This window comes from Coturnix japonica, chromosome 8 (genome assembly GCF_054131305.1).
Source record: "Coturnix japonica strain WE chromosome 8, WE-NBRP24, whole genome shotgun sequence".
Taxonomy (NCBI): Eukaryota; Metazoa; Chordata; class Aves; order Galliformes; family Phasianidae; genus Coturnix; species Coturnix japonica.
In genome coordinates, this window is record NC_140670.1 from 18,325,136 (window position 1) to 18,351,438 (window position 26,303).

The window sequence follows — 26,303 nt, forward strand, 5'->3', positions numbered from 1 at the left end:
GTAGGAATGACGGGCACATAACATAAGTACTGCAACGAGGAGGGGTGTTTCCCCCAGTTTCTCTCCATACTGCCAGTGGGAAGGAAAAGGAAGGAAAGGAGACAATTGCTACAAGATACTCCAGAGACAGCCCCTCCAAAAACTGTGTCGCTGCTTCAATTTGTTTTGTCCGGAAGTGGTCAAAAACCTGAAATATTTAAAACTTTTTTTTTTTTTTTTTTTAAATGATACACTGAACTCAGTTATCTGCAAGCATGGCAGCTAGGAGATGAACCAGTAGAAAACTGAAGAGGTGAGTCATAAACTACTGAAAAAGGGAGCTTAAAATGAGAACGCCAGCTCAATTACAGCCTTCCGAAGGTAGCGGTATCATCTCAAAGATCAGAAGATGCGTTGGTAACTGCTACTGTCACATTAATCCTAACACTGCTGAGGAGAATGCTGTTACATAGAAACTTTGAACCACTGAAAGTCTGTAGGAAAAACAGAAGGACACTGAAAATAGTTTTAAAGTCAGAGCAATCCTTCCAACGAGATAGCACAAGAAAGCACAATGCACTTAACGTGGTCCAAACGCCTGCCGCACTTCTAAGGATTCAGGATAAGAATCACTCCCTGCCCCACACTACTCGAACAAATACCACACAGCAAGAGCACAGCACAGCCTCTACCCAGGGCTGGCGTTGGGCTGCGGCAATCAGAACCATCAGAACCATCAGAACCATCAGACTCGCGCGGCGTAGGACGACCCGGAGGGGCCGGGACTGGGCGGGCTGGAGTGATGTTTACTAACATGGGAGGAGCCGGGCTCAGTCAGAAGCCGGGCGGGTTTCGCTTTGCAGGCGGGTGAGAGACGGCGCTGCTCGGGGATATGGCTCGGGGACTCTTCCACCTACTCCTCGTAAGTGGCCGCCGGGCAGCGGGGTGCCAGGACGGGACGCGGGTTGCTGCGGTAGCGGCGCCGAAAGCGCTGCTCGGCCGCCAAAAAACAAAGTTGTTTTATTTCTTTCGGGAACTCATGTGATTGATTCAAGTTCAGACTCGTCGCTATGCTATAGTCACCGCGCAGGGCGGCAGGTGCTGAGGAACAGCGGTGGGAAGGAGGGGACGGGTGTCGGTGGGGTTGATGCGCGCAGCGGGGCTGCGGAGCTCGTGCCGTCGCGGTGCGGTGGAACGTCGGGCCTGGCCGGGATGGCAGAGTGGGGAGAACGGCTGCAGCGGAGGAGCTGCGGACCGTCAATAGCGGTGAGCCCGGAAAAGCTGGAAACGCTGAACGTAGCACCCTGGGCGCTGCGGCACTTACTGAAAAGCGGGGCAGGGCGTTTCTTTCTTGGGTGATTCATTGCCCCGTGCAGAGTATGCGTCTTGGTATCCTCAGGGCATGGGTCAGCCGCCTACGTTTATTACCACCGATGAAAGTACCTTCACATTCATTTTGCCACAAGGAGGTGGTGCAGCGCGGGCAGCCTGTGGCACAGGGGCGTTAAACCCGAGGGCCGGGGAGAGCTGGGTGCTGGCTGCAGCTGTGCAAAGCTGGATGTGGGACATCCAGCCCTGGGCCACGGCAGAGCTACACCTGCCTACCCCTGCGGACATGGCATACGTCACTGCCCCAGCCTGGCCCTCACCCCTTGGAACGTGCTGGGATTCACACTCACAATCTATTCATATTGTGGTTGTGCTCCCGCTGAATATAAGTTGCCTTGGGTTTGGCAGGTGTTAAGTTAGAAACTTTGCAGATATGATTTATAAAACAGGTAGTAAACAACTTAGGGGGGTTTATAGTGTGATTCGTAAGTTTCTACCCACCCCTTTGCACAAACCATCGGTAAATACGAGAAGTTGCTGACAGAAACGTGTATTATCTCTTGGTGAACAGGCAGCAAACAAGAGGCAGAAATATTGGCCTAGCTATCAGTGTCTTACAGCTATTCAGAACATAAATTAAGATTAAACAAATACATTCTCTTACCGCACCGCTTCCAGAGTAGGAAGATCATTCCTATTCATACTTTCCAACTGTTTCCAAACAGCACTCCTACATGCACTTTATTAAAAAAGATATATATATATATATATTTATTAGCATGTTTCCACTACTTATAATTCAGTAAGTCTGACAATATTTGACCTACTAACTTGATTAAACCAGAACGAGAAAGGAGTCTGCTGAATTAAACCTCAATTTTGCAAGCAACCCCCTGTTGTGCTAAAGTAAAAGCAGTTGAAAGGATATTCGTGCAAAATAGCAATGACTCACAAAGCTAGAAAGCATCTAACTTCACCCTATAAAACAATCCACAAAACCACATATTGTTCAGAGACACACTGTAAAGGAAGAGGCCAGCTTGCAAAATGTTATCTAAATATTTTGTAATGACTTGTTACAATTATTTACAAAGCAGGCAGTCTTCTGGGAGGTTAGGAGATTTGCCTTTGAAAACAGTACCACATGGCTGTGCTGACCACTCTTTCTTGCTTTACACAGGACCAATACAAATATTTAAATGTATGCATATAAGCAGCCATAAAGTCATGGAATGGCACAGGACTCAACTGAAAAATATAAGCACTTCAGCTTTGGAGGAACAGGGAAAAAAATCCTAAATTTCTACCCTGTCCATCTCTTAGCCACAGTATCATCGAAGTGAGATGGGAGCTCGTAACACCCTCCAACTCACTTAAAGTCAGTAGTGCTCCTAGAAAAGGAAAACTAACAACAGTATTATCCCTGGCCCCAAATACGTTGCTGCGATTGGCGTGTGAGACAACTGAGACATGAAATAGTAATGGATTGAATTTGGATAGTTATTTTAAGATGCAACAGTAACTGAGGGTTGTTGCCATCACAGGCGCTGAACGTGTGGATCTCACTTAAGATTTCAGGAGGTTGGAATGCTTCAATCTGTGGGGAAATAGCAACTCCCATTGCTAAGCCTCAGAAAATAAAACTGCCTTCTTAGTCCTCCTCATAAAAGAATTTAGAACATGAGGAAATACTTCCTCTAGTGCCCTCTTTAGTGCTAACTACAAACTTATGCATTAGTGAGGAAAAAAAAAAAAAAAAGAGATGGTGAAAAAATGATACTATGATACTGGAAATACTGGAAGCAGTAATTTTCGTTGTACTGAAAGAACTGAAGCAGAGAATACTTGTAACAAGAAGTATATCATTCCTTACTCTGAAGCAGCCATCTCAAAAGGGTTTGCAAAAGCAAGACTTCTTACATGGAAAACTGTACTAAAATGGAGCAAATGCTAGAAAGTCAAAGAAATAACAGAAGCAAGTTAAAAAGACAAAAAAGAAAAAAGGAGCTAATATTTTTCTTAGGAAAAAAAAAAAAAAAAGAAAAGAAAGAAATCCTAGAATCTTCCCTCCCCCTCCTGTCTTTTTTTTAACACTTAGAAAGCCCCTGATGACCTCACACACATTACCCCATGTAAGAAGTGGGAAGGAAAATAGTCACCAACTTCTGAAAGCATCAGCTCTCTCATCTATAGGCATCTATGGCTTAGGAAGGGGAAAAGTGGCTTAATAAAGGTCAACAGTATTATAACAGAAAGAAGCAGTGACAATTTTTTTGCATAGAGGATGAAATATCATAAAGCTTTAAAGAGGCCTGCATGCAAATAATGGATTCATGCACTTCCAAAGTCATTTTACAGCCTCGCAAGGTGTGTCTGCTGAAAGGTTTCCAGTCAAGGAAGTTGACCCATTGTGAAGAACATTCAGATACAGGAAGAGTCTGAGGACTGAGAGTTACAAAACCACGAGTTTTCAAGGGAACTGTAACTCTTGTCACTGTCTTGGGAACACAGATTGAGACAGATTTTCTGCCTCTCATTCTGGTTGCTGAAAGCCTTTTGGAGGAAGGAAAAGAGAAGAGGGAGAAGATAAAGGTCTCAAATTCCTATGCGATGCAGTAAGAACAAAACCAAAAAATATAGGCCCCTGCAATAATTCCTACGGAACCTGTTAAGATTAGATATTCCTGCCTGCTACTAAAACTGTTGACTGCTCATTTCAGTCAATCTTTAGATATGGAAACTGTTTTTTAGTTTAGGATGAGAAGGGTGAAACAAAGCATTTGTGAGTCATTTTAGACTGAAAGCAAACAGCCTCCATTTGAACATACACATCATAAAAAAACACCTATCACCCCTGCCTCTCTGAAACCCCCTAAAATGCTTCCTTTCTGCTAGCAGCACTCACTGCTCAGCAGCAGTGAGGATAGGAATTAAGCTGTGTTCTGAATGCTAGATAACAGTCCAAAACTTATAGAGCAAGTGAAATGATTTTAAGAGGGTACAAAACCAGGAGGAAAAAAAAAAGTTTTTAAAATCAAAATATTACTTTGAAAGCTAAAATTCTCAGACTTTTCTCATTATTCCTTATGCAGGAAGGCTCTGCATGGAGCCCCTGCAAGCAGAAGCTATGTAGGTGTTGGGTGCTGCTTAAAGTCAGTTTCTGAGAAGTGATCCCCACTTCTTGTAAGCATACCAGGAAGTTCACATCTGCAAGTGACAGTGGAGGGCTTCCATCAAAAAAAGGCACATTTCTATTTCTCTTCACTCTATCAGCTCAGATTGTCTATATAAAAATGCAGACTAGAGTTTTGCTTAATGGAAAGTATCCATGTATGCACTGCAATTGCAGTGGTTCAGTAAACCCTAAAAGCAACTCTACTAAATTTTACTGACAGTAGTCATCTATAAAGAAGTTTCCTTCTTTCATTTTTTCCCATTTCCTATGTGATTCTATGCACATTTTCTTTCATGGTGCACATCCTGTTCTTTGCCAGTATCATTCAGTTCCTCTGCCTTGCCTAAAAGAGGTTTACAGATGTGTTAGGGATGCAGTAGGGCTGTGGTAATCCTCACTCTCTATTACTGTGGCTTGGGGTCATCCTCTTATTCCCTCAAAACCACAAGTACTGCTTCACAGCTCTAAAGTGGGAGACTTGGGTGCCAAAAGCAGGATGGCAGCTGCTCTCCAGCAGGCATGGTGCATGGTCAGGCAACAGGTGAGAGCAGATGAAGAGGAAGGAGCTGGCTTGGTGCTATGGTGGGGCAGAGAGTGCTCAGATACAAGTGGGTGCATCCAGGAATTGGCTGCACACTCAGGGCTGGTGCTGTGCTGCTCATCACTGCTGAGTCACAGTATCTCCACCAGAAAGGAGAGAACAACCAGCCACTTCCCCTCGTCTTCCTCATGCTGCAAGCACTGCTCACATCTGTCCTCCACACGCACAGATGGGGGCTGAAATCATGATGCCATTGAGTTTCCTGGAGCTGACTGCCTCAGAGCTGCCAGGTCTTCCAGATCCTGACTCCCTCCCCCATTTCATAGCCTTCCACAAATGGATGCTTTTGGTCCAGCTCAACAAATGGTGCACCCACCAGTTCCCTCAGCCCAACTCCACACGAAGCAGAGGAGTAGAGACAAGAGGCTCTTCCTTCATCCATGGATAGCCAAACCAGGCTGATGACGGTGATGGTAACCCCTGCAGGGCTGCCCTAGAGGCCTGGCCCCCAGAGGCAGCAGCGTGTGGAGCAGCACGCATCACCACCACCTGATAGAAAACTGGCACTGCACTGCAGGGAGAGAAACCTGCTTTTTGGTAACTGCCTTCTGACTGGACTTTCTATCCCAGCTGTTAGACTGAGCTCCCAGGTGAAAGGAAAACAAATAACATTTGGCATATCGGTTAGAGAGTTTCTGTGAAAGCTTACTATATGAACACCTTTGCATGCAATTTCTGAGAAGCATGTTCTGAGAGCTTAGGCACCAAACAAAGCCAGAGTGCTGAACAAGAAAAGCCATGCACCCGGCTCGAGCATTCAGTTTTTTGCCTGCTGAAACCCCTCCTCTGGGTGCAAACATTCCTAAATTCCATCTAGGAGCTGATAGGAAGGAAAGGTTTTCCCAATACCCTAGTGGATCAGTTGAAGTGGCTACTTGTAGATGTCTCCAGACAGTCACTGTATTGATTACTTCAGTCCATTAGCTACAGATAACACATAAGAAGCCAGTCCAAAATCCAACTCCCTTCTACAGTAATTTCATACAGTTTTTTGCATCTAACTAAAGTAACAGCACTGAAGCAGTTTCACAAAAAACCATGAGGAATGCATGAATTAGCCACTAAATAACATCCTCTAGCAGACAAAACCAACAAAATCTAGGCATTATACAATTTAATTTGAGAATGCATTCAAAGAAACGGAGCAGTGTGTAAATTAGAATGGAGAATTACATTTCTTTAGGATTGTATAAGCATCATCAGTGGAAGAGAAAAAGGAATTGAAATGGAAAGCAAAATAAGAAGGAGATCAATTTAGAAATCAGGTATTTGGGGTGATATTAAAGCACAATTATTATTATTATTATTATTATTATTCTTTAGAGAATCATTAACATTCAGTTTGCAAGCAACACTAGAGTAACAAAAACCTGAAATATACCATCTGAATTAAGGATATTCTGGAAGCAAGAACATTACCACAGACTCAGAAAGGGCAGATTTAGGAACAGTGATGTGATGCACAGAAAGCTCTTGAAGAAAATAATGGGAGTTTCTTTGCTTTGCACCATAATTAGGCATATGAGGTTATCTTTTGCACCTCAAATGTATGGGTCTGTTCTCATGTACTACTTTTCAAACAATCAGTGCCTGCAATGGTAGAGTTGATAGCATTAAATCTAATGTGTCTTCTCATTATCCATTAACTCTTTTGACCCAATAAACAACTTCAGTAAGGGGGTGAGCATCAACATCTTTAGCAATGGAATAAGAGTGCTAATATAGCTCTGTGCTAGCAGTAACATGTACCTGCAGTCCTCGGTAATTTCCTATATAATGTGCTGTTCTTCTCTCCTAGGTCGTTTTTTTAGTTATGGAAACATGCTGCAAAAATGATACAGAAGTTCCCATACACATAGCACATAATAAATCTATTACAAGGAAGAGGAACATTGGTAAGAGAGAAATTAACTGTACGGAGAAGGAGTACAATTTAAATGGTCAATGCTGCATGAAGTGCGGACATGGTGAGTATTGTTGTAAGACTGTGCTGAAAAGTTGTTAAAGTGGAAAACACAACACACAACTGCTATCTTCTGGGATAGTTCAGCTATAGTCTTCTGGATGCACTTCATTCTAGCTGCATGTTTCTATGTTGCAGTATATCAACACTGCAGAAGTATTTCTTGATTCAGTGCACCTGTAGCTTTTCACTACAGGTCACACATTAAATGCTTGTTGAGAATAATAATAATAACCCTACATTACTTACACAGATTTAAGAGAGGTTAAAGACCTACAAATATGAGGTTTTGCCAACAAGATACTCTATATATGCATGGGTTTTCCAGTTTTGCATGTACAGTTTTGTTCGGTGTGTTTTCTTTCTGTCCTAGACTGAAGAAAGGGGGGAGGATAATAATCTCTTATGTACACTGCTTTCCTGAAAAGAACATAAGTATGCATAATGAATATGGATTCTACCTGTACTTGTAAATTCAAAGGTATTAGGAATTAAAAAGAAGTTCGACATAGGTCTCTAAGCTGATAGCCTTTGTCCAAAGGTATTATGCAGCACCTTGTATTCCCACAGTATTATGTTTTTCTTGTTTCTCTGTCTCTCTGCAGGTCATGTCAAAAGTGTTGAGTGCCCCAAAACTGCAGCACAATGTGTACCATGTAAATCTGGAGAGGAGTACATGGACCATATCAATGTTTTGGACAAATGTATGAGATGTCGTTCATGTGACATAGAACTTGGTATGTCTATAGAAACCTCAACTCTGTTTGGAGACAGGATTCAATTGGAAGATCTCTGCAATCCCCAAGTAATGGGTAGCACATAGATTAAAACATTTTACGGGTTTGACATGAAGAAATGTATGACAAAATCTTAAACTAATCCTTTACTAATCCTCTGGTTTCATTTCTAAGCACAGAGTAGGAAGAGGAACAAGGTATGTTGCTCTATTATTTCTCCTTATACCTGTTTTTGCTCAGTCAGGAAGCATTTGAAGAGTAACATCCCATCTCTTCCACACTTGCCTCTCTAGTGTCTTTCTTTGCACAAAGGCAGGTAACCCAACTGTCCTGAGGCACTCTGTTTCTGGTTCAATTTACAGCAGTTAATGCTTATGCACTAACCTCAACTTAGGGTTATGATATATTCCTATTAGATTATCTTACAAGCACTGTATTATTTTTTGAGCTATAGTAAAGAACCCTACAGGTGGTGATTTTATTTGGTATGTAGTAGCCCAATTGCTGGAAGCATGACAAATGGCTTCACTCAGTAACTTCACTGATAATAAAGAAAAAAAAAAATAGAAGACTAACAGAATTCTGCACCTTATTTCCTTCATCAGCCTTGAGATGCAGATAGCTTCTAAGTTCTCAGAGGTCGTGTGTTTCCAGAAGCCTTTGTTTATCCTTAACTGTCCTCCAAGTGCAGAGAATCATAGAATTGCTCAGGTTGGAAAGGACCTTAAAGATCATTAAGTCCAACTACAACCTGTCCATGCTACCATAACTAACAACCCTCCACTCAATCATGTCCCTGAGCACCACATCCAAATGGTTTTTAAACACATCCAGGGATGGTGACTCAGCCACCTCCCTGGGGAGCCTATTCTAGTGCTTCACAATCAGTTGATGTTAAATAATAATAATAATAAGAAGAAGAAGAAGAAGTAAAAAAAAAATAAAAAAATAAAAAAAATTTTTAAAAAATTAAAAATGTTGATTGTAGTTTTGAAGTTATTGTGGAGATGTGAAATAGGATGTAAGAATCAATTCAGTTTTAAGCATGGGCTTTTCTTCTCAAAAAGACCCAATACAGAGTGGTTAGAATCAGTGAAGGAAAGCTTGCTCTTCTCTTAACCCCCTATTTTAAAATGAGTGTTGTAAGAAGCAGACAAGGGAGCATTCCCAGTGATTTCCTTTGTAGTCTTTCATGCAATTAATATTATCTGAAATTTCTGCATCTGATAGAGTGATGCTTTTTATACACTCAATATGCAGCATGTGATATAGGATCAAATCAGAATACTGTAAAGCGTGCTCTCCTATGACAGACCAGTGGTCCCTCCACCCAATAGTCACCAGACAAGAGATACTATTTTAAAGAAGAAATACACAAACCTTTATAATTTTTGTATTCTAATTCCTGCAAAGGCCGCTAGCTTCTGCAGCTGTGGGAGAGGATGCTTGAAGGTCCATCTCTACCTCAACAATTTTATATCTATTAATGAGCCCTTTGTGCATTTAACTGCTGGGGGACATCAAGTCATAAAAATCCAATAACAGTCATAGATTCATTATTATATTTTTTGAATCCACAAAACACATCTCCTGCCAGTTTCACCAGGCGTCTGGCATAGCTGGATTTAGGGAAGGATAGTTCTACATTCATCACATCTGAAATCTAGACTGGTAAGCAGGGAGACAGTTTTTAATTCCAATATGGTGGAAGGATAACTGGTCACATTATCTCATGGAAAATAGTGTTGAAGAGAAGTCAGTTAGAAAGTGGTAGGCAGGAGAAAAATTACCGTTTAAGTTCCATGAGAATCATTCTTAGGATCATTTATGTTTGGTATCTTCACGAATGGAGTCAGCATCAGTTCCACAGTAATAAACTTTTAGTGATAACATGGATTTCTGTTATAGCAGGGAACTGAATATGGTAACTCAGAAGATTCCTTCTATTCATACCCTAGAAAATAGCTTCTACAGTAAATAGATCCACTTACAATGTTTTTTAATGCAAAAATATTTCTTTTTAGATGGAGATCACCTCTTCATACGCATTGAGGCCAGGAGAAAATAAAATTGGTTTGAAACTTATGCAGGGAACATGTTAGATAGGAGGAGTAGAATTCCTCACTACTGAAAATCATTAAGAAGAGATAAAACTCGTCTGACAGACAGACAACCAAGAGATGGGTTATGTGATATCCTTTGGTCCCTTCTGGCTTTATGCTTTCCTATGGGGAAAAAAAGCTGACAACATATGGCAATGCTAAATGAGTCCTTTACTGTGAGATCAGCTTTTTGAGCTCTTGGCCAGCAGAGGTCTCTTTCCCCTTTTTGGTATTTCCAGTACTCTCAAAGCAAGGTTCGCTATGAAAGCTACGCCGTCGTTATCAAGTGCTGCCAGCACCAGCCACGATGGTGCTAAAGATACGCAGGTCAGAGGATGAGAGCTTGTGAGAAAAGCCCTGCTTTTTCAAACTAACGAACTTCAACAATTCATTTTAGGTTTGGTGGTTGTAAAGAACTGTACCCCAACAGAGAACGCAGAATGCTCCTGTGCAAAGAACCATTATTGCAGTTCTCCTCAATGCGAACACTGTGAGTCATGTACCATGTAAGTGGATGCCTTCATTGTTAAATATTACATTGTTAAGATCACATTATCACACTTTTGATATCACACTATCAACCAGTTTCAAGACAGATGCTATGATAATATATAAGCTAAGGGAAAACAGACTAGTTTTGCTTTGCACTTATCTTATTCAGCTGGCTTTGCTCAGTCTAACCAACGTATGTAGATAAGCATAAATACACCAGCTTTGTATTTACTCTTCAAAACCTCTAAGTATCTAAGCTTTCCTGTTGCTTTTGTGTGATCTACTGTTACGTCATTTCCATACTTTGTCCCATACTGTTTTCATACTTCTTAATTTTCCAATTCCAGCATCCCAGTGTATGATACCATTAGCTGGTTAGAAAGCAATAGAAGATTGTGATTTGCTCTTTTAGGCAATTTGTAAAGAGAGAATCAAATTCCGCAATCATTTATATTTTCTGCAGATGCGAAAAGGGCCTAGTTGAAAAGGAATGTACTTCAACTTCAGACACTGTGTGCAGAACACAAGGTATCATTTTAAAACCTAGTATGGTCTACCATCTGCTATGTTTTGAGAGGCTATTGGAATTGTACTGTCTTCTGCACAGTGCCCCATAGCAATTCCTAATGCTGTATCTGCTGGGTCTTGTACTAACTTAAGGAGCACAACTACTCTTTTGATCACAGTGGAGATGGGGTGGCTCAAGTGCTGGTTTCTGCTATTTGGAGACAATAAAAGGGTCTCTATAATCTGAAGAAACCTTCTTAAAATTTTCAAGTGTGTTGCTGTATTACACTACTTAACTTTCATGTAATGTTTCTAATGTTCCAACAGAAGCAGGAATGCCACCTTGGGGCACTGCAATTATTGTCATATTTGTGATAGTATCAGGAGTTGCACTAGGATTAAAATTCTACCGTAAGTGATTCCCTGTTCCTTGTTACTGCCATACTCTGAATAAGATATTCAGCTGCTTACTCAAATGTAATTTTATATTCTTGGAGTCCAGTGAAATACACTGCCCTGGATTATTAAAATGTTTTGTGTTCTATTGTTTTAGGCAAGAGAAAACAGAAGAATTTTATTACCCAACGTTACACAGTTGAAGCAGTCACTGGAAAAGACTGTTCTGGTGTAAGTACTGTTGCTTATATCAGATAAAATGCAGCTTGGCATGGGGATCTTTGCTGCATTTTAATTACTTTGTGCATGCCTCTCTTCTATGACATCAGTGAAGTAAATTTCACTGTGAGAAATCTTGGGAGAAGCAAAAAGGAACCCCATATCATTCCTTCAGAATTTGCTGTTGCACTAAGTTACATGACCAAGATCAATACTTCACTGAGCCAATATCCTACCCCATGTATATTTTTATACAATTGCAATTTTGAGGTGATTACCCAAACTTACTCAAGCAAAAAGGGAGTCCAGTATGATTCTATATCTCATAAAACAGGAGAATCATAGAGAAAGCTAAAAGAAATTTTCAGTAGTGTTATGGCATCTGTTTATCCTGTTATATGATGTTGGCCTTTTGTCAAACATTTTTGCACTCATTTCTTGCTTGCTTCTCTTTTCAGGAGACTTCAACACTCATATGCATAGGTAAGAGACAAGTAATTTCTCAAACTGCAGTAAAATAAAAATACAGACATAAGTTCTATACTAAAGAAAAGGCATTTTTTTGTGTAGACTGACACTTTGTAGAGCTGTCACTCAGGCATAACTGTGAACACTTATTATAGAAATGCCAGGTCAGAATGTGCTTAAGGCATTTAGTGGGGCCATTAAGCTTTTACCTGAGGAGGAGTTTCTGTTGTATAGGAAGCAACTACTGATGGACAACAGGTAAATTTCTATTCTCTATATGGTACAGACACTAGGAGGCAGCAAGCTTGATTTCTAGAATCATAGATAACTCTAATAATTGAGTAGCCCTGCAGCTAGGAGTGGAATCACAGAAACAGAACCTACCTTACGTTCATGGGCAAAAACACAGTGGTAGTACTCGGCAGGAGAACAATACAAGCACCAAGACGATATAATAACAAAAGTCTTGCTCTTTTTATCAACACCATTCTGAGCAAAACAGGTAAATAAGGCATGACAAGGTTTTGTAGGGGTTATGGATGATGAAGGGGTTGCAGAGGAAACAGGTTCTATTTCAGGTGCAAAAATCACACTTAAAACGTACAGAGTCATGAATATCCGAAACTTGGTCTGTTTGAATAGAAGTATCAGCTCTGAATATAGATGATTAGAAAGAAGGAGAAAAAAATAAAATAAAAAGCACACAAAGCCAACAAACAGATGTCAGTGACAAGAGCAACAATTTCTTTTTCTGCTTCTAGATGATGACCTGAGCCGCCATGTCCCTGACATTGTGAAGGAGATGACACTAGATGAAGTCAAGGCATTTGTTCGTCATCACAAACTATCGGAACCTACCATAGATGAAATTATCCGGGATTACTGCTATGACACATCTGAACAAAAGATTAAGCTCTTTCAGAAATGGTACCAAAGGCATGGGATAAGAGGAGCCTACATAACCCTAATAAGCAGCCTGAGAGATTTAAAAATGCGTGCGGTAGCTGATAAGATTGAGCAAAAACTGAAGGTAGCTGTTTCCAGCCACCAGGAAAGTAGAGAGTCTCACAATGATAAAACTGAGCAAAGCAATACCTGCAGTCAGGAAGTTGGAAAATCTTACCACGATAACGCTGAAATAAGTAATACATACCCTGAGAGTTTGGAAGAGACATAGCATAGAATCATATGAAAATTGTTTCTGACTGAATTAGTATTTTTATTAATAGTACAAATAGCAAAGCTTCTAAAAGCCATTTTGTTGGCAGCTCAGGGAGTTTTTCAGAGTACTTATAACACAAGCGAGGAATAGTTAGGATTTCTGTAGAGGTATGTTTCCTTAAAAAAGAAAGTCTTAGCTGTTTATTTTGATTGTTCAAAACAGGACAGACTTATGGCTTATTAAACACAATAATGGAAGACTTCAGCTACAGGACTTGTTACAAAAAGAACAAAGCATTCACTGGCAGAAAGATTTAACTCAATTGTGGTAGTCTTGAGTATTGACTCAATGTAGTGTTAATAATTATGGGATGTTACATTTTTCAAAATGAAAACTCTGGTGTTAAAATTTATGAAATACACCAGGAAGAATGCTTCAACAACACCACAATAATAAACTTTGTATAATATACACCTAATTAGTTCTAAATAAGTATCTTAATCATAGAATGGCCTGGGTTGGAGGGGACCTTTAAAGATCACCTGCCAGGCTGCTAACCCCTAGATCAGGCTGCTCAGGGCCCCACTGAACCTTGTGGCAGCACCTCCAGGCATTGGGCCATCCACAGCTTCTTTGGACCACTTGTTCCAGTGCCTCATCACCCTTTGAGTAAAAGATTTCCTCCTAACGTCTAACCTAAATCTCCTCTCTTCAGGTTTAAAACTGTTCCCCCTTGTCCTGTCACTATCTACCTCTGTAAAAACTCAGTCTCACTTCTGTTTATGACCTTCCTTTAAGTACTGAAAGGCTGCAGTGGGGTTTCCCATAGCCTTCCTTTCTCAAAATGAAACAAGTCCAGCTCCCTCAGACTATCTCCACAGCTGAGGTACCATCTTCCTTCTGGATCCACTCCAATGGCTCCATGTTCTTCCTGTGATGGGAACCCCAGGCCTGGATACAGTACTCCAGATGGGGCCCTCACATCCTTGCCCTCAGCAAAGAGGGGGACAACCACCTTACTCTCCCCACTGCCACCCTTCTTTTAATGCAGCCCAGAATACTGTTGGCCTATGAGCTGCAAGCATCCACTATTGGCTCATGTCCAGTTTTTCATCCACTAGGAACCCCAAATCCTCAGCCAGTCTGCTCTCAAGGAGTTCTTCTCCAAGTCTGTAACTAGTATCTGAGACTACCCTGATGCAAGTGCAACACCTTGCACTTGTCCTCATTGAACCTCGTTATGCTCATGCAGACCTACTTTTCAAGCCTGTTCAGGTCCCTCTTTTCTATTGTGTCAGCTGCACCACTCAGCTTGGTGTCATCAACAACCTTGCCGAGGGCGCACTCAATCCCATCATAATTGATAAAGGCGTTAAAGAGCACTGGTCCCAAAATGAAATCCTGGGGGATGTCACTTGTGACAGGCCTCCACCTAGACATAGAGCAACTGACCACAACCCTCTGGCTGTGACCACCCAACTAACTCTTCATCCTCCTAATAGTTTACCCTTCAAATTAATTTGCCTCCAATTTAGAGATAAGGATGTGGTGTGGGAAAGCACCTATAGTTTTGAATGCCTATATTTATCTGAATGTATAGATGCGTTTTTTTGTCAGAGCCCTCAGTATTAAGGAAGAATGTTATTTCCTATATTCTCTGCACTGACAGCAAAACTATTTTCATGTTAAAAAAAAAAAACACACCACAAACCTTTAAAGAATCAGAAATGAGGGATAGAGTGGAACAACAAAGCCATCACTATTTGAAGGCAATCTGCACAAAGTGTGAAGTCTCCACATCCAGTTGTGTAACAGTCAGCACCATGTTTTTTATGAAGGAACTGATACAATAAAAATTTCATCATGATGAATTAAAAAAAAATATTTCTACGTAGCACATGACTTTTCTTTCCTATCATGTAACATATAGATATTGTTTTTAAATTTTGTTTTATCCAGGCCTCTAAATCACAAACAGGGAAATCATTCTCCTAGAGAAGAACAAATAAAAACAAAAAACAACCAACCAAAATCTTACCTTCCTTTCATCACAGATTCCAGAGGGCTCCTAAATTCAATGATCAGTAGCACTGAGCTGCTCTGCAGTGGGGCTCTTCTTGCTCATGCACAGATTAATGCTGTCTCACAAAATCTTTCAGCAAAAGACCTTTACTGGAAAGGTTAGATTTTTTTATTCCCAGGACCTTCTTTAGCTTTGTCAACCATTCCCTAGAAAGAATTTCTAATTGAGAGATAAACATCAACAAAAACACCCACCCAAAAGCTGAAGGATGGGGTCTGCAATCAGGCCCAATTTTTGCCACCTGGCCATAACGTGTAGACAGAGCAGACTGGGCATACAAGCAGGGAGCCAGGTGCTGGGAATCAACCCCAGTGCAAGGCTGAGTGCCCTCAGGTGTAATAGGAATGCTCACAAAGGTTATGCTGCTGGCAGGGCAGAGCTTAGCCCTTGAAAGCAGTTGGGAGTGCAACCAGAGTTTTGAACGTTGTTCTAAGCTGAAATGAAGGGTAGGGCTTACATTTGCTTCAGAAACTTACAGCTTTTCATAAACTAACCAAAACCTGGCTTGGCTCCTTCTCAGTTTTCTAACACCACAGAAATGCTAAGAGCCTGGAAAAGCCTTCAGACCTGCACTGGAGCCTCTTTCCTCCAAACATCCCAGTTTTTCTATGTGACCTGATAAGTCAGCTTGCCAATACTATGCTACCAAATTCCCCACCATGCTTCCTTTGGGCAGCCATAGCTGAATGGTTTAGTATCTATTCACTTGGATGTTTAAGGACTAACTCCATGGTGTGATTAAGAAATAGCACTGTATAACTGTGTTTGTGCTCTCTGTGTACAGATCTGATAATCTGGTACAGAGTGTTACCAATTGCCATGTTTTGGTCAGGGTCTGAGTGTATAGGAGAATAATATGTCTGCCTTTTGGAAAAGCAGCACATCAGCAGTGTAGGCACTGCTATAATTATTTCCTGGGCTACAGTTATGCAGAAATAGAGCCAAGACAGGAAGGAAGGAATGCTTTATGCTCTGATAGCTCCAGTCCTGGTAGTAGGGCGCTCCCTGTACCACGTCCCACCCAGGAAGGTTTGCAATATAGCTTAAAGGTACGTTGGCATTTGCTTGACTTGAACCTTGGCTTTTCTTGGTTTGTAGTTTCATCCTTCAAAGATGGCATCTGGCCACCAGGAACCAAAGTTCTTAGGGCTTGTTAAGGTGTCTTTTAATATAACTGGTCTGAATAAGACAGATGTTAAAATGGATGCACCAAATCTCATAAAATATGGCAGTGAAATAGAATGTGGAATCTATCTTTCAGTACACTGGAATTCCCCAACCTCGGTATAATGAGGATGGTTAACTCTAAAAAAGCCCCTGAAGAGTGAGTCATTTTCTCCTTAGGAGATGTCTACAAGGCTGAACCCAGGCATCCACGAACTCAAATGGTCAGCATACATTCTAGTTCTTTTTTTCTTTACCAGAACATTGTGCAACAAATAAAGAGGATTGATGATATCATGCAGTTGTTTTTTCAGAGTACTGCATATATGTCTACACTGCAGTCTAAAGCTACCTGTCAAGCTTAAAGAGGCTGTACCAGGGACCAGAAGTGATTTAGTTCTGCTGAGCCACACTAACACATCAACATTTCCATTGCCTCCTGCTTCTGGCCTCATTCTCAAATTCGGGCTGTACAAGAAAATAACACGAGCATGATGTCACCTTCTGCTCTCACCTTTCTTTCTCAAAACATCTGCAGTGAGTATCATGCTGGTGAGGAGATGGTAACCACCACAGCTGCTGGCTGAAACTTATTTCTGATATCTTTATTCTATGCTCTGCAATCTACATACAAGAAATAATTAGCTTCTATCCCCTCAGTGACAATGCTGCGTAAGCAGACAGTCATCTAAAATGACACTTTTCAGATCTAAGGGAAAAAAAAGAAAAAAGTAAAAGAAAAAGAAAAAAGAAAAAGAAAAAGGAAACAAAAATGAAAGCAACAGAAATGGCTTTGACTAACACAACTGGACAGTTAGTAGAAACCCAGCACCAGAAAAGCAAGTGGAAAGTGAAACAGAAATTAATCCAGGGAATGAGTTGGCATGTTTTGAAAAAGGGGAAGCTCCCTCTTCAGGAAAGGAAAGCTTTGCAAAACACCTGCATTTGTTATAGAAAAAAATAAAATAAAAATGGAAATAAAATTAAAAAGCAGAACAATTGTTACTTTAAAATGCCAACAACAGAAGGACAGGAATATAGGAATGTAAGGCCCGAGAGATGAAGTTCAGTCCCCTGCAAACGGAAAGTGACCTCGGGAGAGATGGGTTTGCTCAGAAGCCCAGGCACTCTTAGCAGTGCACACCCAGCCGTCCCCTCACCCATACTGCAAAAAGTAGAATGGTTCATGCAAGCAGACCTGACACCTGAAGGAGGACAGGAGAGAGATCACAGTGACAGCCTGGCAACAGAAAAAAGCAAGATGGTCCCAGGATGCCTGCAATATGCAATACTGCTGTAATAGCTGTTTTAAAGTCATACTGCATGCTGCCAGTTTGTGAAAATGCACAGAAGAGAAAAAAAGTGCTTAGTACAGAAACCGAAATGCTTCTTTGCAGCCAGTACAACAAACATGCTAAAATGTGAGAGAGCCATAGGTTTATTTTCTGCATGGAGCAGACAGAAGGAAAACAATAAAAACAAATTTGGAAGAACAATAAAACTGTGTTGCAAGAAGCCTCAGAGCTGGACAGATGTCTCTTTTTTAAGGAGATACAAACTTGTAATTCACATCCCTTTCTTACTGTTGTCAGGACTTTGATTCCGGACTTGAAAGGGGCACTTCCATTCCTTCTGTCCCACTGCTAGCAAGCAGAGAAGTGCCTTCTGCGCGCATCTGGCCTCCAGCATGAAGCTGTGGTTGAGAACTAAGAGAGATGTGGGAACAATGACAAAACCTAACGCACAAGCAGTATGTTCTGGATAGCTTTTTCAGTGGTTTTAGTTCCTTTCCAAACTGAAAGCATGGTTTTTAAGGCAGACAGTGCTAGAGGGCTCTTTCCCACAGCTTTAAGCCAAGGCTTCCTGCTCCCCAAGTGAACCGGTGACTGTGACAGCGCTGTTCTTCACTGAATGCAGGCACAAAACACTCTGGTGATGGCAGCATTCAGAAGAGAGGACACTGAACAAACTCAGGGAGGAGGCTAACTGAAAGCCAAGGCATGAGGGAGCCAGAGAACAGTGCTGGGGGGGCAGCATTCAGCTTCCTGCATAGTGGATCACACAGCACACCAGGGCCCTCCTTGCACCCCTGCACCCGAAAAACTGGCATATTTCTGACTGTGAACATCTCACCTATTACATTTGCTTTGGCCTTGTCTTGCTTCTTCCTGCACCCTGTACAAGTCTGGAGGCTATGGGTTTACCTCTATGATGCAAGAACAACAAGTATTTGCGTACTTGAAGGAGCTGACTGGGTTTTTAACAGTGTTCTCTTTTATATGCAGAAACAGATAGTGGCCACTAAATAGATGGGTAATTTGAACCTCTCAATCAAATCTCTTCACTTTTGAATTCCTCTAAACTTGAAACTTGCAAAAAGCAGAACTTCCCACTGAACCAGAAGGGCAGTGATCAGGGTCTGGCAGGGGTGGCTCAGCAGGTGGCAGCCCATCACCACACAGCCCACACGTGGCCCCTCACTGGCAGGACACTGCCATCTCACCCGCTGGCTGCAGCAGGGCATGAGGCCTTGGCACGGCTGTACAGAGCCAGGCTGGACCAGTTCCAGCTCCTCGTGCTGCTGCAGCAGCTACATCCGTATCCTGAAGACACATTCCACCGGTGTGCCACCTGCATTGCCACAGAATAGATGCTTACGTGGCTTGTCTGGTATGAGGATGGGCACGGCCTGGCTCCCTTTCAACTTACACAAGCACTAAGTGGCTCAAGGAAGTCCCACGGTGCTATGCCAAGCTCTAAGGCAGCACAGCAATGAATGGTATCATCAGATTTAATGCTAACGACACATGGAAAGAAAATGTAATAGTAAAATATTCCGGCTGCAAATAGAGCACTCCAAAGCCTGGAATTGGCACCATTAGTGAAGTACGTGCAGCTCTACCTGTGCCAGCATGGATGTATGCTGCAGTGAAGCCCTAATAAATGTTCAGTTACAAGCCATCTGTGAGTCATTCACTAAATTGATGCTTACACAACATACAATGCAAAGGTTGGTGTTAGCAGCAGCTGAAAAAGTCAAGGGAATAGGGGACAACTGTCCTGAAACCTGTCCCTCTTAGGGGCAATCTTCTATCATAACAACTAATTAGGGAAGGCGGGAGGAGAAGGGGTGGACAGTGTCAGTTCGGAGCGACTGGCTTATGAATAACACCCTTAATTGTTACAACATGCTTTTGTAAATGGTTTCGTCTTCCTTCCCTTTCAGACTTGTAAGTTTGCCTATCGTTTTAAATAACTCTGCATTAAACGTAGTTTTGATTTCTGTTCTTGCAATAGGAACTTTGGGAATAGCAACCTCAGGGAGCTTGCTGCCAAGATTTTTTTTTTAGTATTACAAGATCTGTGGCTGTTGCTTCAATTAGAAAAACTGGAACAATCATTACTGCTTAAAAATATACAATTCTGTGCCATGAGATATAAGAGCTTGCAAAGTACTCCACATATTATGCTTTTTGTTAGCATAAATAATTTAGCAAAGAAGCTTTTTCTTTTGTGGAAGGTACACAGTTCCCTCACTGAGATGTTCCTCCCCTGAGAAAGGGCCTTCTTGTAGGAGTTCATTCCAGTCTCCCTGCAGCACTCAAAGGCCTTTCCCTGCCATCAGACATGCTGCTATAAGGAACTTCGAAACATTCTATGAGGAAAGTAATGAGCAGTGCTACTCAGTGCTGTGTAATAGGTCACAGGGACAGGCACTCTTAGGCATGCTTTTTGGAAGCATGTGTTAAGTAACTTGTTGAACAGTTATGCTAACAGGTGCTTTCTATGCTCCCTAAGCTTAGGCCTCCCTTCAAGGTACTTGCATCTCAGTGCCTATGGAATACAGGACAGCATCACATTCACCTGGTGAGCAAGGGGATATACACTGCAGGGGAGAGCCAAGGAGGTGCACAGAAAATTTGTGCGGCTGTTTCTCCTTCCCTCATTGCTTTCCTCTTCAGTTTGTGAGACTCTTAGCTGGCTGTCAGTGCAAATTCTTAGGTATGTTTTTGTTCATTTGAGAATGAAAACACGTGAGCAAATTAATGAGTTGGAATTCTGAGGCTGGACACAAGATAAAGGCTCTGTTTTGCATAGGGGCTGGAGTCAAGTCTTTCAGAGTCCAGCTCCTTCCACTAAGGGCATCCCTACATACATCACAACAAGATGTACAGATCCTCCAGAAACTTCAGTTTTCAATGTCCCTGAACTCACTGAAGTCCAAACAAACTACCAACAGAATGTGCAAAAGTATTTTTCAGAAGGAAGTTGTGTTTTCCTACTTTCTTCTCAGCTGTGGAACTATTCCAAAGAAAGAGGGTCATGTATTCATTTCTTAAATACGTAGAGGAAATGGTTCTTCCAACTGTGACTGAAAATGTTGCTGGTCAAAGTAAATCAATATATCATGTTTGGACAGCAACCACCTCCAGAAAACTTCAGCAAAGAAAAGTAAGCTTTACAAGCTGTAAGTAGTTCAAAATAGGAATTCATGTGAAATCTTTCTCTACATGGATTCAAGTCAGCAATTGGATCAAAGGGGCAAACTATCACTTAAATAAGAAAAGAGAACTTTTTTTTTTTCTTTTTTTTTTTTTTCCTAGGCAGCATTCCACCTGAGGATCTAATCAGTCATCAGCTTATACTGTTAACAAATCTGGGCAGACTTACAGACAGCCTTAGAACAAATAAATCTACAGGGGGAGTCCATGACACAGCCAAAAAGCAAAAGCAGGCTTCTTAAATCTAAAAAACTCAAATAACCTTCTTGGATTAGAAGTCACATTCTAAAACGGGATAATGCTCATCATGTTAGTGTCTTGCCACAGACACAGAAATGCAAGTCAGATATTCTTCCCCATTCTTCCACTCTAACCATACGCACATTGGCACAGTAGACTATAGAACTCGTAAGGTGTAGCAGAACCAGGCTGGAATCCCCTTCCTTGGTTTGGAGCAGAAAATTGCATTCAAGTCTCCCACCTTCCAGAAGCATGAGTCTGGGCTACCCGAGGACCCACCTTGAAGCTGTTCCACCACATGTAATCAAGTATTCATTGCTGTGTACATTTGAAAATGATTCTTTCTATTCCAGCAAATTCTTATTCCTCTGTTGGGCTGTCATATTATCAAGTAGTTTGCATGCTGCAGGTAAGGCAGATGGGGAATTGTTTTGTGAACCTGATAGGCCACAGGAGATCAGTAGCTCAGCACTGGGAACTCACTTTTAGACACTGAAATACAAGGTATCTACTTTATTCTGTGGGCCTAAATGTAATTAATTTGGATCAGATTACAGTTGGTAGCAAGAGGAAATAACTTGCTAAAAGGTAGTGTTATACCAGAAAGTTTTTTACTTTGTCATACTGCACTGTTCTTTGGGCTTTTTTTGAATGTTGCTGTTCTGTTCTTTTTTTAAAATAAGATATCTGTGAATTTCTTCTCTGCAAATACAATATTGTTTATGATATCAAACAGGAAATTAAGTCTTCCAGCTAAGGTGAAACTCAAGAATTTTTCCTGTTAAACAATGAACCCCAGTGCGAGTTCCTATTTAGACAAAAAAGAGCTTGAAATTCCAGCCTCCTTAAAACAAACATAGACAACCCTGCCTTAAAAGCTGCTGGTTGCTTTCTCAGAGTGAAAGGACTTTAAAAGGTCACTTATCCCAGTCCCTTGCCCTGAAGCAAGATGAACTAAAATATTTTTGCCCTATCTCCAGAGATGGAGACTTCAAATCTCTCCAGGAAATTCATACTGATATTTCTCAATCTCCACTGTTAAGTAGTCTATCCTAACATTAGAGAATCCTTGGCGCAGATCCAGCTGTCTACACGTTGCCACATCCACTACAACATGGAGAAGATACTTTTCCTTTTCCTTTTTACAGCAGCCTTTTACATAGAGAAGACGACTTATGTCAATCATTACGTTAGGAAAGGCAATAAGCACAAAGAAACACAAGCAGCTCAGACTGAACATGAGGAAAACCTTTCTGTAAGGGTGACTGGAATGATGTTGCACAGAGAGGCCGGAGTCTTCTTTTGTGGAGATATTCAGCACCTACCGAGGACTGTCCTTCACTTGTCCATGAAGACAAGGTCAACTGAACAGACAATTCATATATGTTCATAACATTTTTGCAAGTAACTTAGGAAAGAGAAAAGATATAGCATTGCTATATAAATTGTCTGCTTTTGCTAACAATCAAGTGTAATTGCAATACTATATTTTAACTCCATACTGTAATTTGCAAAAATGCTGGTATATTATTAATGTCAGTCCTTGCTCCCTTCAGCATTTTGGACGCTCGAGTCAGTCAGTAATTTTAAATATAGCTACAATTCTGCAGAGGTATTATTACCATCTCAACAAAGGAAGCACTAACTGCATAAATTCTGCTTAAGTACCAAAAATAGTTGCCAGAAAAATAATAAATTGGTTGAAAAGAATTTCCTTCATCCCTAACCAGGCACCTTTTACAAGTATTTTATAAATGGCAAAATCTGTTGTCATAACTAGGTCAGCCTATTCCAGCACATTCTTTCATATTCTCTAAATACTGATGTGTGAGGAGCCCCATGGAATTGGGCTCTGCATGAAATTGTTGGGGTATTACAGTACCTGGGATTTGAATTTCCAGAGGAAATGTTGGATAAATCAGGATAAATTTTGTGTTCCCCTAGGCTTATCTATATGATACAATATGATATGTGTTTCCTTTATTTTGCTGTCATGCTAGAGATCTGCTGAAGAGTTCTCTTTACTGACTCATTCTTCTTGTAATAATGCCACAAATATTCAGTTTACTTCTTTAAGTGGATGTCCTTTACTGTCCTCATGTTTGAATTGGAATGCGTTTCTCAGCTTCTACTGAATTATTAAATCACTGGATTTCTGTTACGTATTACAAGAGTAAGATATTAACACGCTGTGCTAACCAGAGTCCTTTGACCCCTGCCATGACACCTTTGCTACTTTATCCATTTTTCTCAGTATTTTCATAGAAGATGCAACCAGACTATTGCCAGAAGAACTGATGTAGCTACAATTTTTCTAAAATAAGTTAATTCCTAGAATTAGTCTACAAAATTTCATTTCAGCATAAGCCTTATTCTTCTTGTGGCTGCAGCTCCTTGTGAACCATTCTAATGAATTTCTTAATCATTAACCAGCTCTGTAACACTGCAATCAAAAAAAGGTTCTGTATTCCTAAGGCTAAACTTTGGTGTTTTGTTGCCTCAGCTGCCAGACCCCAGTGCAGCCAACACATCATGCCCTACAATACGTCACTGCTCTGATGACAACAGCCACAAGCTGTTACTGAAGCCTTCCAGGGCTCCCAGCTATTCTTCCTGCATGAAGCAGAAGGTGGGTTGTGGTTTAGATTACTGCAGCATTTGACAAAAGTTAATCTCAGCTACCCCTCCACTCACTCACTAACCTGTCAAACTCTGTATTTATAGTGGCATTTAAACACCCATGTTAAAATACGCAGAGCATTACTGCAAATGCACTGCAACTGCAGACATTGATATGTCCATATTTTGACCTTTACGTTCAATTCCTTTATGTAGCCACAGTAGTACAGATGTCCAGAATACAAACACTTGTCAAAATTCACTTTCTGCTTCATGACATATTTCTCCTCTTCCGCTTGTCTGCCTCACCCTGGGATTAGCAGTGCTGGTGACTTAGAGACAATAGATCTCTATCCAGGGGTTCAAAGTAACATTGTCATGGAGAAGATACAGAACAAATTAGCTTGAGACTGTAGGAAGACAGTCCTAATAATTAGGAAGAACTATAAATACATAGTAGGGATCTAGCTAGAAATATCAGCTGATTAGATATGGGATGCAAACATGAACCTAAGACTGAGCTGGAAAGGACCTGGCCAGAGTCCAGGCTGAGAAGGAGGGAGATACAGGACAGGGGAGTCCCAAGAGAGTCACAGATCAAGTCTGTATTTTCACAGGAACACACACTGCTATCACTTGTTCATTAGATGTGCTGCCTAAACAGAACCTAAAGAAGAGGAGCTTGTGCAGGCACCACACTCAGTCCAGCACTCCAGACTCAGCTTTTGGACATTTTATTAATTTATGAAACTTTGCCTTACTATCAGAGCCAGATAATGATAATTTGACCTCCTCTGTGAAATTCTCCTGCTATACTGTATAAACTTTCTTCCTTACATCCAATCTAAATCTCCCTTCTTTCAGTTTGAAACCATTTCCCTCTGCCCTATCAAAAAAGACCTTCTAAAGAGTCTGTTCCCTTCCTTCTTACATTCCCCTTTAAATATGTAAAGACTGCACCCAGGTCCCCCTGGAGCCCTCTATTCTCCAGGCTGAAAAGTCCCAGCTCTCTCAGCCTGTCCACACAGGGGAGATGTTCCATCTCATGGATCATTTTGTGGACATCCTCTGGATATGCTCTAGCAGATTCATGTTTCCTGCACTGAGGGCCCCATATCTGGATGCAGTAGTCCAGGTGAGGTCCAGTGCAGAGCAGAGTGGCAAGATGACCTGCCTCACCCTGCTGACCACGCTTCTTTTGATGCAGCCCAGGATACAGTTGGCTTTCTGGGCTGTGAGTGTATATTACTGGCACATGTCCAGCTTACCAGTACCCCAAGTCCTTTTGGCAGGGCTGTGATATATCCTTTCATCCTCCAGCTTGTACTGACAGTGGGAGTTTCCACAACCCAATCATGAGACCTTGCACTTAGATTTGTTGAACCTTATGGTGCCTGCTGCTCAGCCTGTCTAGGTCTCTCTGAATGGCATCCCATCCCTCAGGTATGTCGACAGCACCACACAGCTTGGTATCATCTGCAGACTTGCTGCGGGTGCACTCAGTGTCACTGTTAATGTCACTGATGAAGATGTTAAAGAGCACCAGTCCCAGTACTGACTCCTGAGAGATACCACTTGTCACAGATCCCCATCCAGACACTGAACCATTGATCACCAATCTCTGCGTACAATCTCACAACCAGCTTGCTGTCCACTGAACAGACAACCCATCAAACCCACATCTTTCCAATTTGGAGAAAAAGTTGTTATAGGAGATTATGTCAAAGGCCTTAGCATCCTGGCATTAGGCTGCTTTCAGCTCAGTGACAGATTTCAGGATCTTGAGGCCTCATTTGTCAGTGCACTGGATGAATACCCACCAAGAGCACCCCTGTGGCTGCCCTAACTGCAGGCATCTTCAGGCTCACTCTGCTATGAGGTGGATTTTTCAATATCCTAGTGCTACATGCACCAATTCAATATTGCTTTACTGTGCCCTACAGAGTGTCTAGAGGGCAAAGTGGGGTAGCTACCATGCCAGGTGGAATTAGAGACAAGCAGATCATTTGGAGAGAGAAGCAGGTCCAGGTCAGAGGCTGGCAGCTCTGGGATGTGGCAGCAGACCACAAATATTGCAAGAGGCAGCATACTGGTATCTGATACAATGGGCATGTGGAGGCTGTAAGAGAAGATAAGCAGATTAAATATATATATATTTTAAAAAAATAATAAAAAAAATAATAAAAAAAAGTAAAAAAAAAAAAAATTGCAAATTAAAGAAAGCAAGAAGAAATTAAAAACAGATTTTAGGGTGTCTGTAGTGCTCAACTGCTATTTTTCTCCCTTAGCCTGATCAGTGCCAGGATAGGATATTTTCCAAATGTCTGCTGTAAGTAGTGCAGCTAACTACAGCTAATTGTACACATCTAGCCATAGTCAGAGTGCTTCCTTGTTTGCAAAAGGCATTAAGTAATACTTAGACTGATTACAAGAAACAGTCCCCTGTAAATTTTTCAGATCAGATTTTACTCATGTTTAGATGGCTGTCCTGACTGATTTCTATGATTTCTACCAATGTGCATTACAGTAGAATCCTAACAGGACAACATCTCCTTGCCAAAACAC

General features: G+C 41.4%; 1 protein-coding gene and 1 long non-coding RNA gene across 4 annotated transcripts in view; one reads left to right on the top strand and one right to left on the bottom strand.

The window, feature by feature from the left end:
* Positions 1-811: 811 nt before the first annotated feature.
* Positions 812-15,403, top strand: FAS (Fas cell surface death receptor). Of its 2 annotated transcripts, XM_015866845.3 has the most exons (9): positions 812-901; positions 6,883-7,051; positions 7,653-7,784; positions 10,284-10,392; positions 10,842-10,906; positions 11,213-11,296; positions 11,439-11,512; positions 11,959-11,983; positions 12,730-15,403. In XM_015866845.3, the coding sequence occupies exons 1-9, from the start codon at positions 872-874 to the stop codon at positions 13,143-13,145; spliced, it is 1,104 nt and encodes a 367-aa protein (XP_015722331.2). In that variant the 5' UTR covers positions 812-871; the 3' UTR covers positions 13,146-15,403. The 2 variants fall into 2 exon arrangements, with proteins under 2 accessions (XP_015722331.2, XP_015722332.2); XM_015866846.3 differs by lacking the exon at positions 11,213-11,296.
* LOC107315927 (uncharacterized) overlaps positions 13,149-26,303 on the bottom strand; it is a 33,251-nt gene continuing 20,096 nt past the window's right edge. For both annotated transcript variants that reach the window (XR_014948872.1, XR_014948873.1), the window contains exon 8: positions 13,149-25,857. This is a non-coding gene — a long non-coding RNA (uncharacterized LOC107315927). The remainder of the gene's footprint in view (positions 25,858-26,303) is intronic.